Raw genomic sequence first — 17,901 nt, 5'->3', positions numbered from 1 at the left:
ATTTTCTTGTTACATATTTCAATTAAAATATTTTTTTCAAAACATGTGAGAATTGGTTTGTAATCTTTTTGGCACTTGAAATATTTTTTTTCGTCTTTATGTTTTCGCTATTTGAAATAGCCCAAGGTACGAGTCTTAACTGAGCCTTCTTGTTCTAGCATGAGGTAATCAATTCATTTTTCAAATGTCGATACATTGAAGACGAGACGCCCCTTTTTAATTAAATCCGATTTATTTATTAAGATTTCTTCATCTTAACTGATACATGTATCTTTGGGTCGTGATTCGTAATTAAACAAAATGGATTACATAAGCGACACTGTATTACATTAGCGTAACATGTATTACATAATTATTTGATAAATCTTAATTCCATTTACAAGACGAAATATTGATGGCGATGACGACTTCGTTGTGTTACATAATTATTTGATAAATCTTTATTCCAATACAAGACGAAATATTGATGGCGATGACGACTTCGTTGTGTTACATAATTATTTGATAAATCTTTATTCCAATACAGGACGAAGTGTTGATGGCGATGACGACTTGATTGTATTACATAATTATTTGATAAATCTTTATTCCAATACAGGACGAAGTGTTGATGGCGATGACGACTTGATTGTATTACATAATTATTTGATAAATCTTTATTCCAATACAAGACGAAATATTGATGGCGATGACGACTTCGTTGTGTTACATAATTATTTGATAAATCTTTATTCCAATACAAGACGAAATATTGATGGCGATGACGACTTCGTTGTGTTACATAATTATTTGATAAATCTTTATTCCAATACAGGACGAAGTGTTGATGGCGATGACGACTTGATTGTATTACATAATTATTTGATAAATCTTTATTCCAATACAGGACGAAGTGTTGATGGCGATGACGACTTGATTGTATTACATAATTATTTGATAAATCTTAATTCCATTTACAAGACGAAATATTGATGGCGATGACGACTTCGTTGTGTTACATAATTATTTGATAAATCTTTATTCCAATACAAGACGAAATATTGATGGCGATGACGACTTCGTTGTGTTACATAATTATTTGATAAATCTTTATTCCATTTGCAGGACGAAGTGTTGATGGCGATGACGACTTGGTTGAAGATTTACATACTAGACATAAACGATCCGTAAGTTATGGGTGAATGATATAAATTGGATGTACATAAAAGGACGATATCGTATAAAATAGTCGAAAATATAAATAATAAAATGGACAGTGTAAGAGTAATCAATATTCTATTATGTAATTAAATACATTTTATACAATATGAATTCACTCCCAAAAATAGGATCCAGAAACAGGCAACACGTGCTTATGTAAATCCATCTTATTATTAAAATGGATATAGTACACAAAAATAAACTAATACTTCATTCTCTAATAATTTTCCTTTACTCTTATATGATTAAGAAAATAAAAAAAAAACACTCTACACCTGAGATCAAATGACGTCCTAACGACAACCACTGCATATCATGCTCTTGACTTGGGACATGCACATACAGAAAGATGGAGCTAAAATTTTCCCTAACATGGTACAGCGGAGTAACAGTACAACTAAACGAATTGTTCATTTTAATATCTCCAGTGACGACCTTATATATATAAGACCATGTTTTATAATATTATTGTGTATGTCTATGTATTTCTGTATACCATTGTATCAACATAGGTTCTTCAGAATAAAATATATATATTTCCCCCCCCGAAAAACTATGCTGTGCTGAGACTATGTGTTGGAATCTGGTGTATTTTTTTGTTATTTTGCTGTCTCGTTCACATATCCCGCATATATTCTTTACCATTCACAATTTTAGTATATATAAGTTACCATAAAACAGTATCATACAGGACACACGAAAACGACACATGATCATTTTTGCGGAATCTAAACCGAATTTTCGGTCTTTAGATAATACCAGTTTTCTGACTTTTTGTCTTTTTTCCCAAAATTAAATTACAGGCAAATGAAATACAAACACACAGGCCAACTTTGCATACACGAATTTCACACCAATCTTACATGTAACGAGCTTATACATGAAACTCACGTGAAATTGTTCATGTGAATTGAGATTCATGTCATTGTGAATCTAACATGAACATTTTTCACATGAGTTTTACGTGAACGTTTAAAAAAATTGGTATTTCTCATAATTTTAATTAAATTTGATTTAGATGTTAATTTGATTTAAGTAATTTAGAAAATTAATATGTGAGTTTCGCGTGAAATTAGCATAAAACTCAAATGAACTGATTTCACGTGAGGTTCACGTATAAGCTCGTTTCATGAATTTTAACGTGAAAAATCTCATGAATTTAAATTCACGTGAAATTGATGTGGGTGAATTTGTCTGTGTATATCAACATAAAATTGCTATGTGTGGCTGTATTAAAAAACAACAGTCTGATATATAATAACTGTGTATGGTCAAATTTGCACTAGATCGCGGCTAGGGTTGAACGACACCTCTTAAAAAATTGTCAAAATAATATTATTTTTTCGGGTGACAGGTAAAACGATATGAAATTTCTATATTAAGTAGTTTTGACGTTTTGACAAGCGATTTTTTTCTGACATTTGACAAATATGATTTGTACTTCTTTCATTTTCATCAATTATTCTAATTAATAATTTGAATGTTAAGTTTTAATAACCCCTATTATTATGAATTGATATGTCACTAAAACTATATTTTCAAAAATCAAAATGTTTGGACATTCATACCTGATTTTAAAAATACTTTAATTTGTGAAACGTCATATATAAGACATAAGTGAGGGGTCATAAGTGATCGACATAGCATCGTTGGTACCATTTAATAAGTTATGTTGATTCAAATGACAAAACAATGTAAAAACTAGATCCAAGCATGATAAAACGAATTTCATATCAATTGAATGTATTTTTTTTTTATATAATTATACAACATCAAAATGTTATGAGCTTTCGCAATTAACTTTATGAAGATGTAAACTTAAATAAAAGTTGAGAAGAAAAAAAGGGAAACAGAACAAGGCCAATGGTCGAAACGTCATTATGTTACATTTATCATTTCGAGGCCTTTTGTAGCTGACTATGCGGTATGGGTTTATTTTTCTCATGATAGAGGATCTTACGGTATTCAATAGTTGTAACTTCTATGTCATTTGGTCTTTGGTGGAAAAAAAAAAAATTGACAACCATACTCCATCTTGTTATCTTTATATACATATCGAAGTAATCACATATTTATTAACTGTGTAAAACTGTATCGTTTACAGGCAAGCTGCAGTACCACGCCATCACTGAAGAAATATAAAGTATTCGTTGATCACACTGCATGTATAGCTCCTTCGTCTAAAGCAAACATGACCACTGCAGGTAAATGCTGCTGACACCAATGAGCCTCCTAGTGGGGTTTTTGATCATGTGATTACTTGGCCGTCTTTTAGTGATTATTTGATAACCTGGCCAAATATTTCATGATTGATAATAAATGATTCTGTGATTATATCGGCAAAAAAATTGTGGGCCTTACCAATGAATGCAATGAATTGGAAAAACTCAAAATTAAAGCATTATTGTAAATAAATAACAGGAAACTGGCAGTTTAAGTAGTGTTCAGAAATCCCAGAGAGATAAATACCAAACATTGAACTCTTTTCCATTACAGCATGCACTCATTACATATTAAACTAGCTACAAATTATATCCAAAATCAAAGATGTAGAACATATTCTATCATAATAATTTGGTAACTAATGTAATTACTGTCTCCTCCATGCCCGTCTTGAATTTTTTTTTTATTAAATTAATAACACTCCTAATGCTTAGTTCTGTTGTCACCGTGCAAGACAGTTACATGTAATAACACCATATAGGAAAAACATAGAACTCCTTTTGTCATATTTTAAAAAGACACTGTCAAACATCCAAACATACTATCCACACTCATCTGTGTCCACACTTGTTACATATTAAAAAAATAATAATTGTAGACACAGTTTAGTGAATAACAAAATTATCAAATTGTCAATGATACAACGATTGAGGCAAATTATCACTCAACTGAATACAGTTCGTATTTAAAATCTCGTTTATGTTCTTCAAGCTTAGTGATCGTGAAAATGTTATTTATTTTACTAAATATCCGATAATGCATTAAAACGATCACACAACAAGATTTATAAATACTGAAATGTCAATGACGAGACAAACTTTAAAATAAAAACAAAAGTAAAAAGTAGCATTAAAAATTCAAACAAACTAGCTGACTATATGCGGTATGGGCTTTGCTCATTGTTGAAGGCCGTAAGATGACCTATAATTGTTAATGTTTGTGTCATTTTGTTCTTTTGTGGATAGTTGTCTCATTGGCAATCATACCACATCTTCTTTTTTATTTACTCCACTAAATAGTTTAAAGAGGCGAATAAAAACAGACACCACCATTGCCGAAAAGAGAAACGAACATATGTCGAACACCTGTCCATAAAACATTACAAATATATACATAAGAAGCACCAAACGAACCCCAACAAAACACCGGGAATCAGTAATTTCTGCTTCACTTATAGCACCCGTTGTGTCAAAGCTCCAAATAGTTTAGACTTTTATCAGTAGATTAGTGTGATGAAAAGAAGCAAAGTTCGCTTAAAGAAGATGATTTATTAGTTACAAATTATTCGCATTGTTTTAATCTTGTACAGGAGTGTCAGATGCTGAAATATTAGAGATAGTAAATGCCCACAACACATATAGATCTGGTACACAGGCTACCAACATGATGAAAATGGTAAATAGTAAAAGATGATTATTTGACGATGTAACTTTTTTTAGGTTATAAAATTAATGCATAACATATGAAAAACTATTGGATACTATCTTCAAAAATCTAAAATATCCACCAAACAACAAATTCAAGTCATAGCAGACGTGAATATGGGTACCATCTAGTATTTTAAAAATAGGGACGATTGAAAACAAAGTCAAGCAAGATACCTCACATGGTATCTACTGTAACATATAAAAACATAACCTGGTCCAAACGACTATAGCCACTAGATTCTTTGAAATAACACAATAATTATCTTAAACGGAACTACATCTATTTAAGTTAGAGCACGCGCTTGTCGCTCATGTGTAAATGTTTCCTATCAGTATATCGAACAAAAAGTTTAAAAAATAAAAGCGCACAAAAAATTCGACGGATAGAAACACGCACTGTATTTATTTTAAAACTCTATCAAATTTCTATAATCACTTCATGCATAAGGTCGGAACGATCTGACGTTGATAAATGTATAGATTTATATTACAAACTGCAGTATCGTGCAACACATCATATACAGAGAACAACACAATTTCTAATTTAGCATGTGAAATAATTCAGTGCGATATGATACGTGTTGCAGTTTCTCTTACTATCTATCAATTTTGACGTTTTTGCTTTTAATTTCATGAATCTAAAAATATGAACATGTAATATTTCCTATGAAACAAATATATATTATCAAACCACAAATGGAGATACTATAGATGTATAAAATAAAAACACAAAAATACTGAACTCCGAGGAAAATTCAAAAAAGGAAAGTCCCAAATCAAATGGCGAAATCAATAGTTCAAACACATCAAACGAATGGATAACAACTGTCACATTCCTGACTTGGTACAGATATTTTCTTATGTAGAAAATGGAAGCTGTATGATATTGATTTTTCGTATCACTCGATGAAGATTATATAGAAGATTTAGCGTAAAGAAATACAAGTCAACTCACGAGACGTGGCATAGACTGATAGTGTTAAAAAATATGAAAAAATATATCTACAAACATCGTTTTAGATTGATTGATTGGTTGTTGTCTGGTTTTGCGTCCAGTGGCAATCATGTCGTTCAAATTTAGGGCGAGAAAAAATAAGGTTTTATACAATGAGGTAGACTGTCTGGGATACCGGGGTGTTCATGCAGCCTGTCATTGGAATTGAAAGCAAGTCCGACAGAGCAAACCAAAAATGAAACAAGTAACCCACGGACTCCAAAATAAGTTGTTGTAAGGGTTAACCAACGCGCAAAGAGCGTGACAGCGTGATATTCTATCTACACGAAGGTTTGCTTTTACGTCCACTTTTGACCGTTCATTACTGCGAGTGTAAAAATCTCTTACGACATCCTGGAAAGGCATTTTTAAAAATGAATAACGTACTAACATAACGTATTTTAGAGTTGGGATGCCGAAATAGCATACATAGCTCAGAAATGGGCAGAAAATTGCGAAACTGTGCATGACGGAGGTATGAAGAGAAGAATCCCAGGTAATTTTACAAACTACTAGAACACACCCGCGATATCGCGACTGAAGTAAAGAATATAGCCATGTGTAAGCCCTTTTTGCCTGGATTTGTAGTATTGGTATTGTCATCTGATAAAGTCATGCTAATTATAAGAGGGTCATAAGAGTCACAGTTTTCTATGCTTTCAAATTCTTTCTGTTTGAACCAGTCGAGCTGGAACTTATCCATTATTGGTTATATTAATCATTTAGAAAACAAAATTGGTCTGGAATAATTTGTAATCACTAGCATTGTCCTATATGATTAGTTATAATTAAAGTTGAATTATTTGATTCGCCGTTTTTACATCATGCTGGCTAATAAATCCTTAAATGTCTAGATCTTCCCTGTGATATTTTTAATTTTGCATGTTGAGAGATATACTGATCGATTTTGATTTTAAAGTGTATGGGCTGGAATAGGGAAAAAAAATCTAAATGCTTTGTTATATCATTTTATTAAATTTTTCTTAATGAAAAGTTATGTATATTATGTTTAATGAAAATGGAAGCTGTTCTATGTTCATGAAAGGTAACTCTTCAAAGAATTAAACAACATAGTTATTCACAGCAACACGTCATCGAATCCACGAATAGTAAATTAATGAATCTATATGTATATCTGTGTTGTAGTTTGCGGTTACCAGGTTAAATGAAATAACTAGATGTTTATAAACGTTTCTGAATTTATCAATAAGCTTTTACAAAAATCTATTTTTAAAATCCTGATTTCATAATCTTAATTCCAAATTTCACTAGTACCTATAGTTATTTGCAAGAATAAACAATCATAGATAATGAACGCATAGCAAAAGCTGTATAAACTGTCTCATTGACTTATATCCCACATCTCATTTTATTTCGTTGAATTTAGAAAATACAAAACATATAACCAAATGTAATTCTTTAGAAATTTTCATAAATATATATTGCCATTTTAAAATCAGTTACATTTCTGTACCTTATCGCACAATTGATACAAAAAAAAAATATCACAGAATTGTAACTAGAGTCGTTCAAAGTGCAGATTGATTGGCACTTTCTTTAATAGGTTTTTAGTAAAGTATTTGAATAATCAAAAAACTTATTTATATCTTTTAGGAAGATTCAGAATGGGTCAAAATCTGTTCTGGGGATCACATGGTACATGGAGTGACGCTGTGAAGTGGTGGTATGACGAGATTAATCATTTCACATACGATGGTGGTGATGCAAACGATTTCCAGAAAGTTGGTCATTATACACAGGTTTGGAACATAAATTATTCATTAAGAATCAAAGCTTGTAGTTAAATGTTTTCAGATGAAAAAAAAAGGTATTGCTGTCAGAATGGATAGCTCAAGGGATGACAGTACATTAGCAATGGTTCTACTGTCAGACTGGATAAGTCAAAGAATGACAATTCACTTTAGCAATGGTTTTACTGTCAGACTGAATAAGTCAAGGGATGACAATTTACATTAGCAATGGTTTTACTGTCGGTCTGGATAAGTCAAGGAATGACAATTTACATTAGCAAATAATTTACTGTCGGTTGGATAAGATAAGGCATGACAATTAGCATAAGCAATTGTTTAACTGTGGGTCTGGATAAGTCAATGGATAACAATTTATATATTAGTAATGGTTTTACTGTCAGACTGGATAAGTCAAGGGATAACAATTTATATATTTGTAATGGTTTTAATGTCAGACTGGATAAGTCAAGGGATAACAATTTATATATTAGTAATGGTTTTACTGTCAGACTGGATAAGTCAAGGGATAACAATTTATATATTAGTAATGGTTTTACTGTCAGACTGGATAAGTCAAGGGATAACAATTTACATTAGTAATGGTTTTAATGTCAGACTGGATAAGTCAAGGGATAACAATTTATATATTAGTAATGGTTTTACTGTCAGACTGGATAAGTCAAGGGATAACAATTTATATATTTGTAATGGTTTTAATGTCAGACTGGATAAGTCAAGGGATAACAATTTATATATTAGTAATGGTTTTACTGTCAGACTGGATAAGTCAAGGGATAACAATTTATATATTAGTAATGGTTTTACTGTCAGACTGGATAAGTCAAGGGATAACAATTTATATATTAGTAATGGTTTTACTGTCAGACTGGATAAGTCAATGGATAACAATTTATATATTAGTAATGGTTTTACTGTCAGACTGGATAAGTCAAGGGATAACAATTTATATATTTGTAATGGTTTTAATGTCAGACTGGATAAGTCAAGGGATAACAATTTATATATTAGTAATGGTTTTACTGTCAGACTGGATAAGTCAAGGGATAACAATTTACATTAGTAATGGTTTTAATGTCAGACTGGATTATGTCAAGGAATGACAATTCACTTTAGCAATAGTTTTACTGTCAGATAAGTCAAGGGATGAAAATCTGCCTAAGCATTGATTTTACCTTCGGACGGGATAGTTCAAGGGAAGACAACTTACATTAGCAATGGTTTTACTGTCGGACTGGTTAAGTCGTTTAAAATAGCAATGGTTTTACTATCGGACAAGTTAAGTCAAGGCATGACAATTTATTTAAGATTTTTTTTAACTGTCGAACGGGATAATTTAAGGGATGACAAATATATATACAAATCCACCTCGGAAAAATACTAAACGTTTGCATAATTAAAGAAAAAATCGAAAAAGGATAGATTTCAACTATTGGATTAACAGCCCCTCCCACACACACCCCTGGATCTGCCAATGCATCTTTTGAATACGCAGGCTGACTTTATGAGTCTGTATTTCTTCTTTTTTCTTTTCGATTCAACCTTCAATGTTTTTCTTTTCTGTGCGTAGTAAAACTGCTGTTAACCAAAAATGGAATTTTTCATGAATCACTTTCTCCCCGTCAATCAGTTTTTCTCTAGCTGTTAATATTAAACAGCCCAGTAGCTAGTACTTCTGTACTGGCATGAAAATACGGATTTTTTTGTGTTATAAAAATTTGCTGTTACAAAATGTTAGAAATTATTATAAATTAGGGAATGTATCTCCCTCATGCAAAGCTCTGATTCCTCTTACTGATTTGGCTATACTTCTTGGACCTTTTGGATTATAACTCTTCATCTTTTATATAAGCTTTGGATTTCAAATATTTTGGCCACGAGCATCAATGAAGAGACATATATTTTCTAAATGCGCATCTGGTACAGGAAAATTGTTACCGTTAATGTTATAACACATATACTTGTCGACAACATTCCCAACTCGTAGTTGTTATTTCTCAAATGTGAATTATTGACCTTTTTTCGATTTGTTATTGTCAAATGCTCTCCTGTGGTTTAATTGACATCTCAATGTCAAGTATATCTAAGTGGTATATTTGTGTTTGTACATCTTATCAGGAATATATTTGTGATTTGTCAAAAATCATTGTTTCTGTGCCCTTGAATATGTTCAACAAAATAGTCTATTGTTGTAACTTATCAATGCATTCGTGGTAATTTAACATCTATTTTTATCCTAATTCCATATGTTAAACGTATCCGTCATTTTTAATTCTATGCAGTCGTTCTGTTATGAAAACCTTTAAAGAAATCGTTGTGCTTTCAGTCAATTAAAGAAGTTATTAACATAAATACAAAATATTTACATAGAAATCATTAAACAAAAAATATATGTGTTGAAAATGCACATAATGAATAATTTCCATCGTTAAAGAATTTGACACAAAATAAATACAAATGTATGATTTTTGATTTTGGTTTCTTGTGTATAATTTGGAGTTTAGTAGGACGTTCATTATCACTGAACTAGTATATATATTTGTTTAGAGGCCAGTTAAAGGACGTCTCTGGATGCGAGAGTTTCTCGCTGCATTGAAGACCCATTGGTGGCCTTCTGCTGTTGTCTGTTCTATGGTCGAGTTGTTGTCTCTTTGACACATACCCTATTTCCATTCTCAATTTTAAATGTTTTTACAATTGTAGGTTGTGTGGGCAAAATCAATCAAAATAGGCTGTGGATATGTATATTGCCAGAGTGACAAGCGACATTTATTTGTGTGTAATTATGGTCCACCGTAAGTATTACGTTTTGGAGCAATCATCCTCTTTTACATGTAAAAAATTCAACTGGAGGGACAATATAAGTCTGAAATTGGTAAAACAATCACCCCCTGTTAAACCAGTGGTTGTTTGAATGTTCGAGCCCTGCTCGTGACAAGATGTTTTGACTCCAATCTTAATTAAAAATGACAACCTTTTTTCACGCAGAAGGTCGGGGGTTCTCTCCAGGTACTTCGGTGCTAAATTTTGTTTAATGTTGCTTTTTCCTTGTCACTTGTATTATTCTTACGAAACGTATAAATAAACTCATCAAAGGTACCAAGATTAAAAATATATATTTACGCCAGACGCGCGTTTTGTCTACAAAAGACTCACCAGTGACGCTCGAACAAAAGATGTTAAGGCCAAATAAAGTACGAAATTGAAAAGCATTGAGGACCAAAATTCCTTAAAGTTTTGCCAAATACAGCTGAGCTAACCTATTCCTGAGGTAAAAAAGTCTTAGTATTTCTAAAATTCTAAATTTTGTTTACAGCTAATTTTATAATTATGAACATATAAATGATAACTCAAGTCAATACATAAGTGCTGACTACTGGGTTTGTAATACCCTTCGGGGAAATGAATATCAAACAGCAGTGGCATCGACCCAGTGGTTGTCAATACACTCATCATAGATACCAAGATTGAAAATATGTATTTACGCCAAACGCGCGTTTCGTCTACAAAAGACTCATCAGTGATGCTCGAATCAAAAACTGTTAAGGCCAAATAAAGTCCGAAGTTGAAGAGCATTGAGGACCAAAATTCCTTAAAGTTTTGCCAAATACAGCTATGGTAACCTATTCCTAAGAATTTCTGAAATTCCAAATTTTGTTTACAGTAAATTTATAATTATGAACATATCAATGATAACTCAGGTCAACACGGAAGTGCTGACTACTGTGATTGTGATACTTTCGTGGAAATGAATCCCCACCAGCAGTGGCATCGACCCAGTGGTTGTAAATAAACACACCATAGATACCAAGATTAAAAATATGTATTTACGCCAGACGTGCGTTTCTTCTACAAAAATCTCATCAGTGATGGTCGAATCAAAAAATGTTAAAGCCAAATAAAGTACGAAGCTAAAGAGCATTGAGGACCAAAATTCCTTAAAATTTTGCCAAATACAACTAAGATAATCTATCCCTGAGGTGAGAAAGACTTAGTATTTCTAAAATTCCAAACTTTGTTTAAAGTAAATTAATTTATAATTATGAACATATCAATGATAACTCAAGTCAAAACAGAAGTGCTGTCTACTGGGTTTGTGATACCCTCGGGGAACTGAATCTCCAATAAATGTGTCCATGCATGTGGATTGAAATCAAGCTTGGTGACTTACTTTGTTATATTTTTGAATATTGAAAAAGATATAAACTACTTTTTGGCAAAATAGGCAATAGTTATCAAAGGTACCAGGATTATAAAATTCCTTAAAGTTTCAAAATATATTAAAGGGACATTCAAAGTTGATACGACCACGTCATGGCAATAAAACCGAAGACTACAAAAAATCATAAAACATAAATACTGTGCATTATCAAAAACCATCTGAACTAGGGTTAATCGATCTGAGGTACTCTTGAAGGGAAAGCAAATCGGGCTCCTTTAGCGACACGCTTCTAGTTGATCATAGTAAGTACGTTTTAAAGACGAGTTGCATTCAGTGTAATTTCGACAACATATGAAAAAAAAATAATATTGCTACTCTCTCATGCTATCTTATATTGATTATTTATATAACAGAAAAAATACCAGTACCAAGGTATGAATGGCAGTTGTTATCCATTTAATTGGTGCGTGAGCTTTCGACCTACGCCGTTTGATTGAGGACTTTCCATTTTGAATTTTGAGGGTTTTTTTGTTATTTGAATTTTTGCCGTATTATACTTTTGTTTTAATTATCTGAATATTTTCATTCAACACCTGTCTTAACATGTCAGGAATATATTAGCTTAGTCGCATTTGACACTTTTTGGAATTTTGAGTCTGCAATGCTCTTCAACTTTGTACTTGTTTGGCTTTATAACTATTTTGATCTGAGCGTCACTGATGAGTCCTATGTAGACGAAACGCGCGTTTGGCGTATTTAATTATAATCTTGGTACCTTTAATAACTATAAACTTGGTTTTATGTAAGAGTTCTGTACTTTTGTAATCACTTTATTTATTCTTAACAGCGGCAACGGAGCTGAAACATACAAACCATACAAACAAGGGACATCATGTCAAGATTGTCAACAAGGACGTTGTGTTAACAATTTATGTGGTAGGTACCTGAATTTATTATATACTTTCCATGTGGGCGATGATAAGAAAAGAATTTATGGCGAATATCAACATTTTTGTTTTTTTTTCTCCTCACAATCAAGCGTACATTCAACCTGAGGTCATTCAATAAAACAAACTGTGTATGATGCATTCTGGGTAATATTTTTCAAAATGAGATTAGATACTGAAATATGCGAATCAGACACTACCAATAAAGAACAATAAACATAAACACAATGATGTGAACGATGTTGTATAATTTTGTTTATCAAAGCTTTTAACATAGTACGCTGTCCCAAATCGTTATTTTGTAAATATCTTGCATTATACAGCTGTTATTTTCTGTTTTTAAGATTGCGATAAGATTTGTTTGAATGGTGGAAACCTTAACATATCAACTTGTACATGTAATTGTAAACAAGGTTATGATTCTCCTGATTGTTCATGTGAGTATTAACAATGAATTTCTTGATATGACTACTTGTATATGTGTGTCATAAAAAATATACAAGTAAAAAAAAAGGAAAAATTTCTATGGGTACAGAACACCTTATGGAATTAACTCTTGAAAATCAGCTGAGCGTTTTAATCACAGAGTATAAGTAACAAGAAATCAAGCTTTCAACGATCAAAATTAATGTTTGTCAAACTGTTTTATACCAACCAAATTATTCGTATAAGTAAATATTTTGCCAAACTTTATCATAAAGATTAAATGAACCAAATGTGGAAATGCTGTACTAACTAGAATTGTTCCCTGTCCTTTATATGTTTGGTTATAACTGATAAGGATGTCTATCCTACCCGTTTGTTGCAAGGGAGATAAAAAGCCTAAGTATTTTACATGATTTACAAAAAATGTGAAAATATCGATTTGATGAACAATAATTTACCCTATTTGACGAAAAAAAACCCGGAATTGATGAATGACGATAGTAGTTAAAAGAAGAATTTTCTACGTTTTACGATTCAAACATTTCTAACCCCACAAGTAATAGTATTCAATCTAACTGTTGAGAGTACAGAACTATCGCAATACACGAGTTGTAGGAGTGTAGTTTGTTTCTTAAATGATTTTTATCCTCCTCTTTTCAAAAAATTACGGAAAGAGTAGGGTTCTTTATATATGACGTCATCAGGTATGGTAGATTTTTCATGACGTCACAATAGCAAAATTTAGAAGAAATCAAGAAAATGTAACGTCATAATAAAATTTCGGCCAATCATTGCCGAGAACAAATTTTAACTAGTGAGTAGAAATGTCCTTCTCAAACCTATCAAAAATGGGAAATTAGTTCAAAATTAGGGAATATGTATTCGTAAATCGGTGCAAATCTGGTACGAAAGATGTTTCAAAATCTCATCGGACAGAAATAATGTTTTTTTATTTATATTTGTTTTGGGTGTTTTAAAGCCAATTTGAAGCACCGCATTAAGGCTATTTCGTGACGGCTAGTTTTTATATATAAATGAGTATTGCGAACTTTTTACAGGTTTACATGAGTATTGAGAACTCTTAACAGGTTTACATGAGTATTGAGACCTCTTTACAGGTTTACATGAGTATTGAGACCTCTTTACAGGTTTACATGAGTATTGAGAACTCTTAACAGGTTTACATGAGTATTGAGAACTCTTTACAGGTTTACATGAGTATTGAGACCTCTTAACAGGTTTACATGAGTATTGAGAACTCTTTACAGGTTTACATGAGTATTGATAACTCTTTACAGGTTTACACGAGTATTGAGAACTCTTTACAGGTTTACATGAGTATTGAGAACTCTTAACAGCTTTACATGAGTATTGAGAACTCTTTACAGGTTTACATGAGTATTGAGAACTCTTAACAGGTTTACATGAGTATTGAGAACTCTCAACAGGTTTACATGAGTATTGAGAACTCTTTACAGGTTTACAAGAGTATTGAGAACTCTTAACAGGTTTACATGAGTATTGAGAACTCTCACCAGGTTTACATGAGTATTTAGAACTCTTTACAGGTTTACATGAGTATTGAGAACTCTTAACAGGTTTACATGAGTATTGAGAACTCTTTACAGGTTTACATGAGTATTGAGAACTCTTTACAGGTTTACATGAGTATTGAGAACTCTTTACATGTTTACATGAGTATTGAGAACTCTTTACAGGTTTATATGAGTATTGAGAACTCTTTACAGGTTTACATGAGTATTGAGAACTCTTTACAGGTTTATATGAGTATTGAGAACTCTTTACAGGTTTACATGAGTATTGAGAACTCTTTATAGGTTAACATGAGTATTGAGAACTCTTAACAGGTTTACATGAGTATTGAGAACTCTTAACAGGTTTACTTGAGTATTGAGAACTCTTTACAGGTTTACATGAGTATTGAGAACTCTTAACAGGTTTATATGAGTATTGAGAACTCTTTACAGGTTTACATGAGTATTGAGAACTCTTAACAGGTTTACATGAGTATTGAGAACTCTTTACAGGTTTATATGAGTATTGAGAACTCTTTACAGGTTTACATGAGTATTGAGAACTCTTTATAGGTTAACATGAGTATTGAGAACTCTTAACAGGTTTACATGAGTATTGAGAACTCCTAACAGGTTTACTTGAGTATTGAGAACTCTTTACAGGTTTATATGAGTATTGAGAACTCTTTACAGGTTTACATGAGTATTGAGAACTCTTAACAGGTTTTATGTTTACAGCACAGTGAGGTAAAATGTTATATCTCTGTCAAAGTTTAAAAAGGTACGGTTTGAGGGAGGATTGGTGCCGTCAAACAAGTTTAACTCCGCGTATAATCCTGCCGTAAGTCAGGAGTCTGAAATTCAGAGAATGTCGTTTGTAATTTTGTACATTTATAAGGCCGCTAGATTTCTAGTCTGGGTTGGTTTACAGTTTTAATTTCAAGGCCTTGTATAGCTGACTGTGGTATAAGCATTGCTCATTGTTGAAGAAAGTATGTCGACCTATGTCATGTGGTCTCTAGTAAAGAGATATATCTTAGGCAATTTAACAACATCTTCTTATTTTGCATTAAAAAATTGATAGAAATAATGAGTTTCTTGATGTACTTCAATTTGTTATACGAATGGCATGTATTAAATCACATCATAAACAAACTCATGTGTTCTTAAATGGTGTATATTTATAGTGAACTGTACAAAGAAAGCCGACTACAATGTTTGTAAGTCCTGGGGCGCCGGTCATTGTAACTTGTACGGAAATGTACCTACAGACTGCCCACACATGTGCAATTTATGCCCAAGTAAGTATCGTAATGTTGATTGTTATTGCTTAAGTATGCTGTCTTATATGATCACACTTTTATTTGTTACATTTATATATAACCAATGTTTTTTCTCTGTCTTGTTCGACTTGAACATGTGTTCCTAAATTGAAAAAAATAAACAAATTAAGTTGCTTGAAGTTAACTTAGGAAGTGACAAATCAAATCAAAAGATAATGCAAACATGAGTAAATCACGTCGACAATGGTAAGCGTCACCTGCAATGTATGAATCACCGAATCCGCGAATTCAAACAAATACTGTTATAAGTCAAATCACAAAAAAACTGAACTTAGAGGAAAATCAATTCGGAAAGCCCATTATCACATGGCAAAATCAAATAACAAAACGCATAAAAAACGAATGGACAAGAACTGTCATATTTCTGACTTGCTACAGGCATTTTTGAATGTAGAAAATGGTGGATTAAATCTGGTTTTATAGCGCTAACCCTCTCACTTTGATGACAGTCTTATCAAATTCTGTTATATTTACATTGATACGTTAACTAAACAGACACAATAAATAAAATAGTCAAAATATGGGTAGTTATCAAAGGTACCAGGATTATAATTTAGTACGCCAGACGCGCGTTTCGTCTACATAAGACTCATCAGTGACGCTCATATCAAAATATTTATAAAGCTAACATGAACAAAGTTGATGAGCATTGAGGATCCAAAATTCCAAAAAGTTGTGCCAAATACGGCTAAGGAAATCTATGCCTGGGATAAGAAATTCCTTAGATTTTCGAAAAATTCAAAGTTTTATTAGCAGGACATTTATAAAAATGACCACATTATTGATATTCATGTCAACACCGAAGTGGTACATCAATCATCATCGTATGACAATTTTAAAAGGAACAATTTAATAGAACACAAAAACATCTATCTACAAACACATTCATTGATTTGTGTTTCTAACGTCAGAACATTTTATACGTAACATAGATTTGTCGTTCAATGTGCATACAAACAATTTTAAAAATTACGTAGGCAATGTTAGCATACAGCGTTAAAAAATCAAGAGTATGTAAGAATAAATTTCAGAAATTGACATGTTAAATTTAAACTAGTCCATAATGTTCTTAGCTGTTTATGTATATATTCTGTAACAGGCATCATTTCATCCCAGAAGTTGTTCTCTATTTAAAAACATTTGGTCATTTTAAATACTACAAATACAGCTACAAATGCATATAGTTTTAAGGCATTGACAAACATAATCCGATTTGTTCTCAATACTTGTTCACCTACTGGCAGAGCAGGTTTTTTTTATCTGCATCTTGAAGTTAAAATGGATCATCATCCAAAACCTATTTAGATAGTGCCCTTCCTATACACTGCTAACGTCGTTAAAGTTGTATAACAATTGAACATGGATAGACGAAAGATTTAATTGTAAATAAAATATCATGTATAGGTTTCAGTAGAATGTTACATTTTAGTAAACAGTTATATATAAATATCGTGTATTTAAAATACTGCTATAACAAACTATTTACTGTAGATAGTGGTGTTGATGTCGTTGGAGTATCGGATGGTAAAGGAGTGTTCAATTTCGATCTTTCACAAACAACTGATGGAGGTGGATCAGGTGCAGGCGGATCGGGTAGTGCCAGCCGAGTTATAAACCACACACAGATTATATGTCTTATAATAACACTTTCATCAAGAATGTTTCTCATATTATGATTTTTTTTTCTGTCTATAAGTTCATGCTATAAATGTATGCCTCTGTACCATATTTGTCTCTTTTTATATCTCTATCATAAAAAAAACACCGATTCAGATTACTGAATCCAAGCAGTACTTTACCTGAATAACGACACGCGATCTCCTTCTTGTTATATATTTTCTCCTGTTTCTAGCACTGATTTATAGTAACACATGC

At 32.0% G+C, this 17,901-nt stretch overlaps 1 protein-coding gene across 2 annotated transcripts in view; it reads left to right on the top strand.

Annotated features, from left to right (window-relative positions):
• LOC134705504 (cysteine-rich venom protein pseudechetoxin-like) overlaps positions 1-17,901 on the top strand; it is an 80,197-nt gene extending 62,296 nt beyond the window's left edge. For both annotated transcript variants that reach the window (XM_063564223.1, XM_063564222.1), the window contains exons 2-11: positions 1,105-1,166; positions 3,305-3,404; positions 4,733-4,818; positions 6,250-6,340; positions 7,459-7,604; positions 10,317-10,408; positions 12,623-12,711; positions 13,067-13,159; positions 15,871-15,984; positions 17,518-17,901. In XM_063564223.1, coding sequence (XP_063420293.1) covers positions 1,105-1,166; positions 3,305-3,404; positions 4,733-4,818; positions 6,250-6,340; positions 7,459-7,604; positions 10,317-10,408; positions 12,623-12,711; positions 13,067-13,159; positions 15,871-15,984; positions 17,518-17,702 — 1,058 coding nt within the window. In that variant the 3' untranslated portion in view covers positions 17,703-17,901. The remainder of the gene's footprint in view (positions 1-1,104; positions 1,167-3,304; positions 3,405-4,732; positions 4,819-6,249; positions 6,341-7,458; positions 7,605-10,316; positions 10,409-12,622; positions 12,712-13,066; positions 13,160-15,870; positions 15,985-17,517) is intronic.

The sequence above is a fragment of the Mytilus trossulus genome, chromosome 2 (assembly GCF_036588685.1).
Source record: "Mytilus trossulus isolate FHL-02 chromosome 2, PNRI_Mtr1.1.1.hap1, whole genome shotgun sequence".
NCBI lineage: Eukaryota > Metazoa > Mollusca > Bivalvia > Mytilida > Mytilidae > Mytilus > Mytilus trossulus.
Note: the sequence above shows the minus strand (reverse complement) of the source record. Positions and strands in the feature narration are given on the sequence as shown.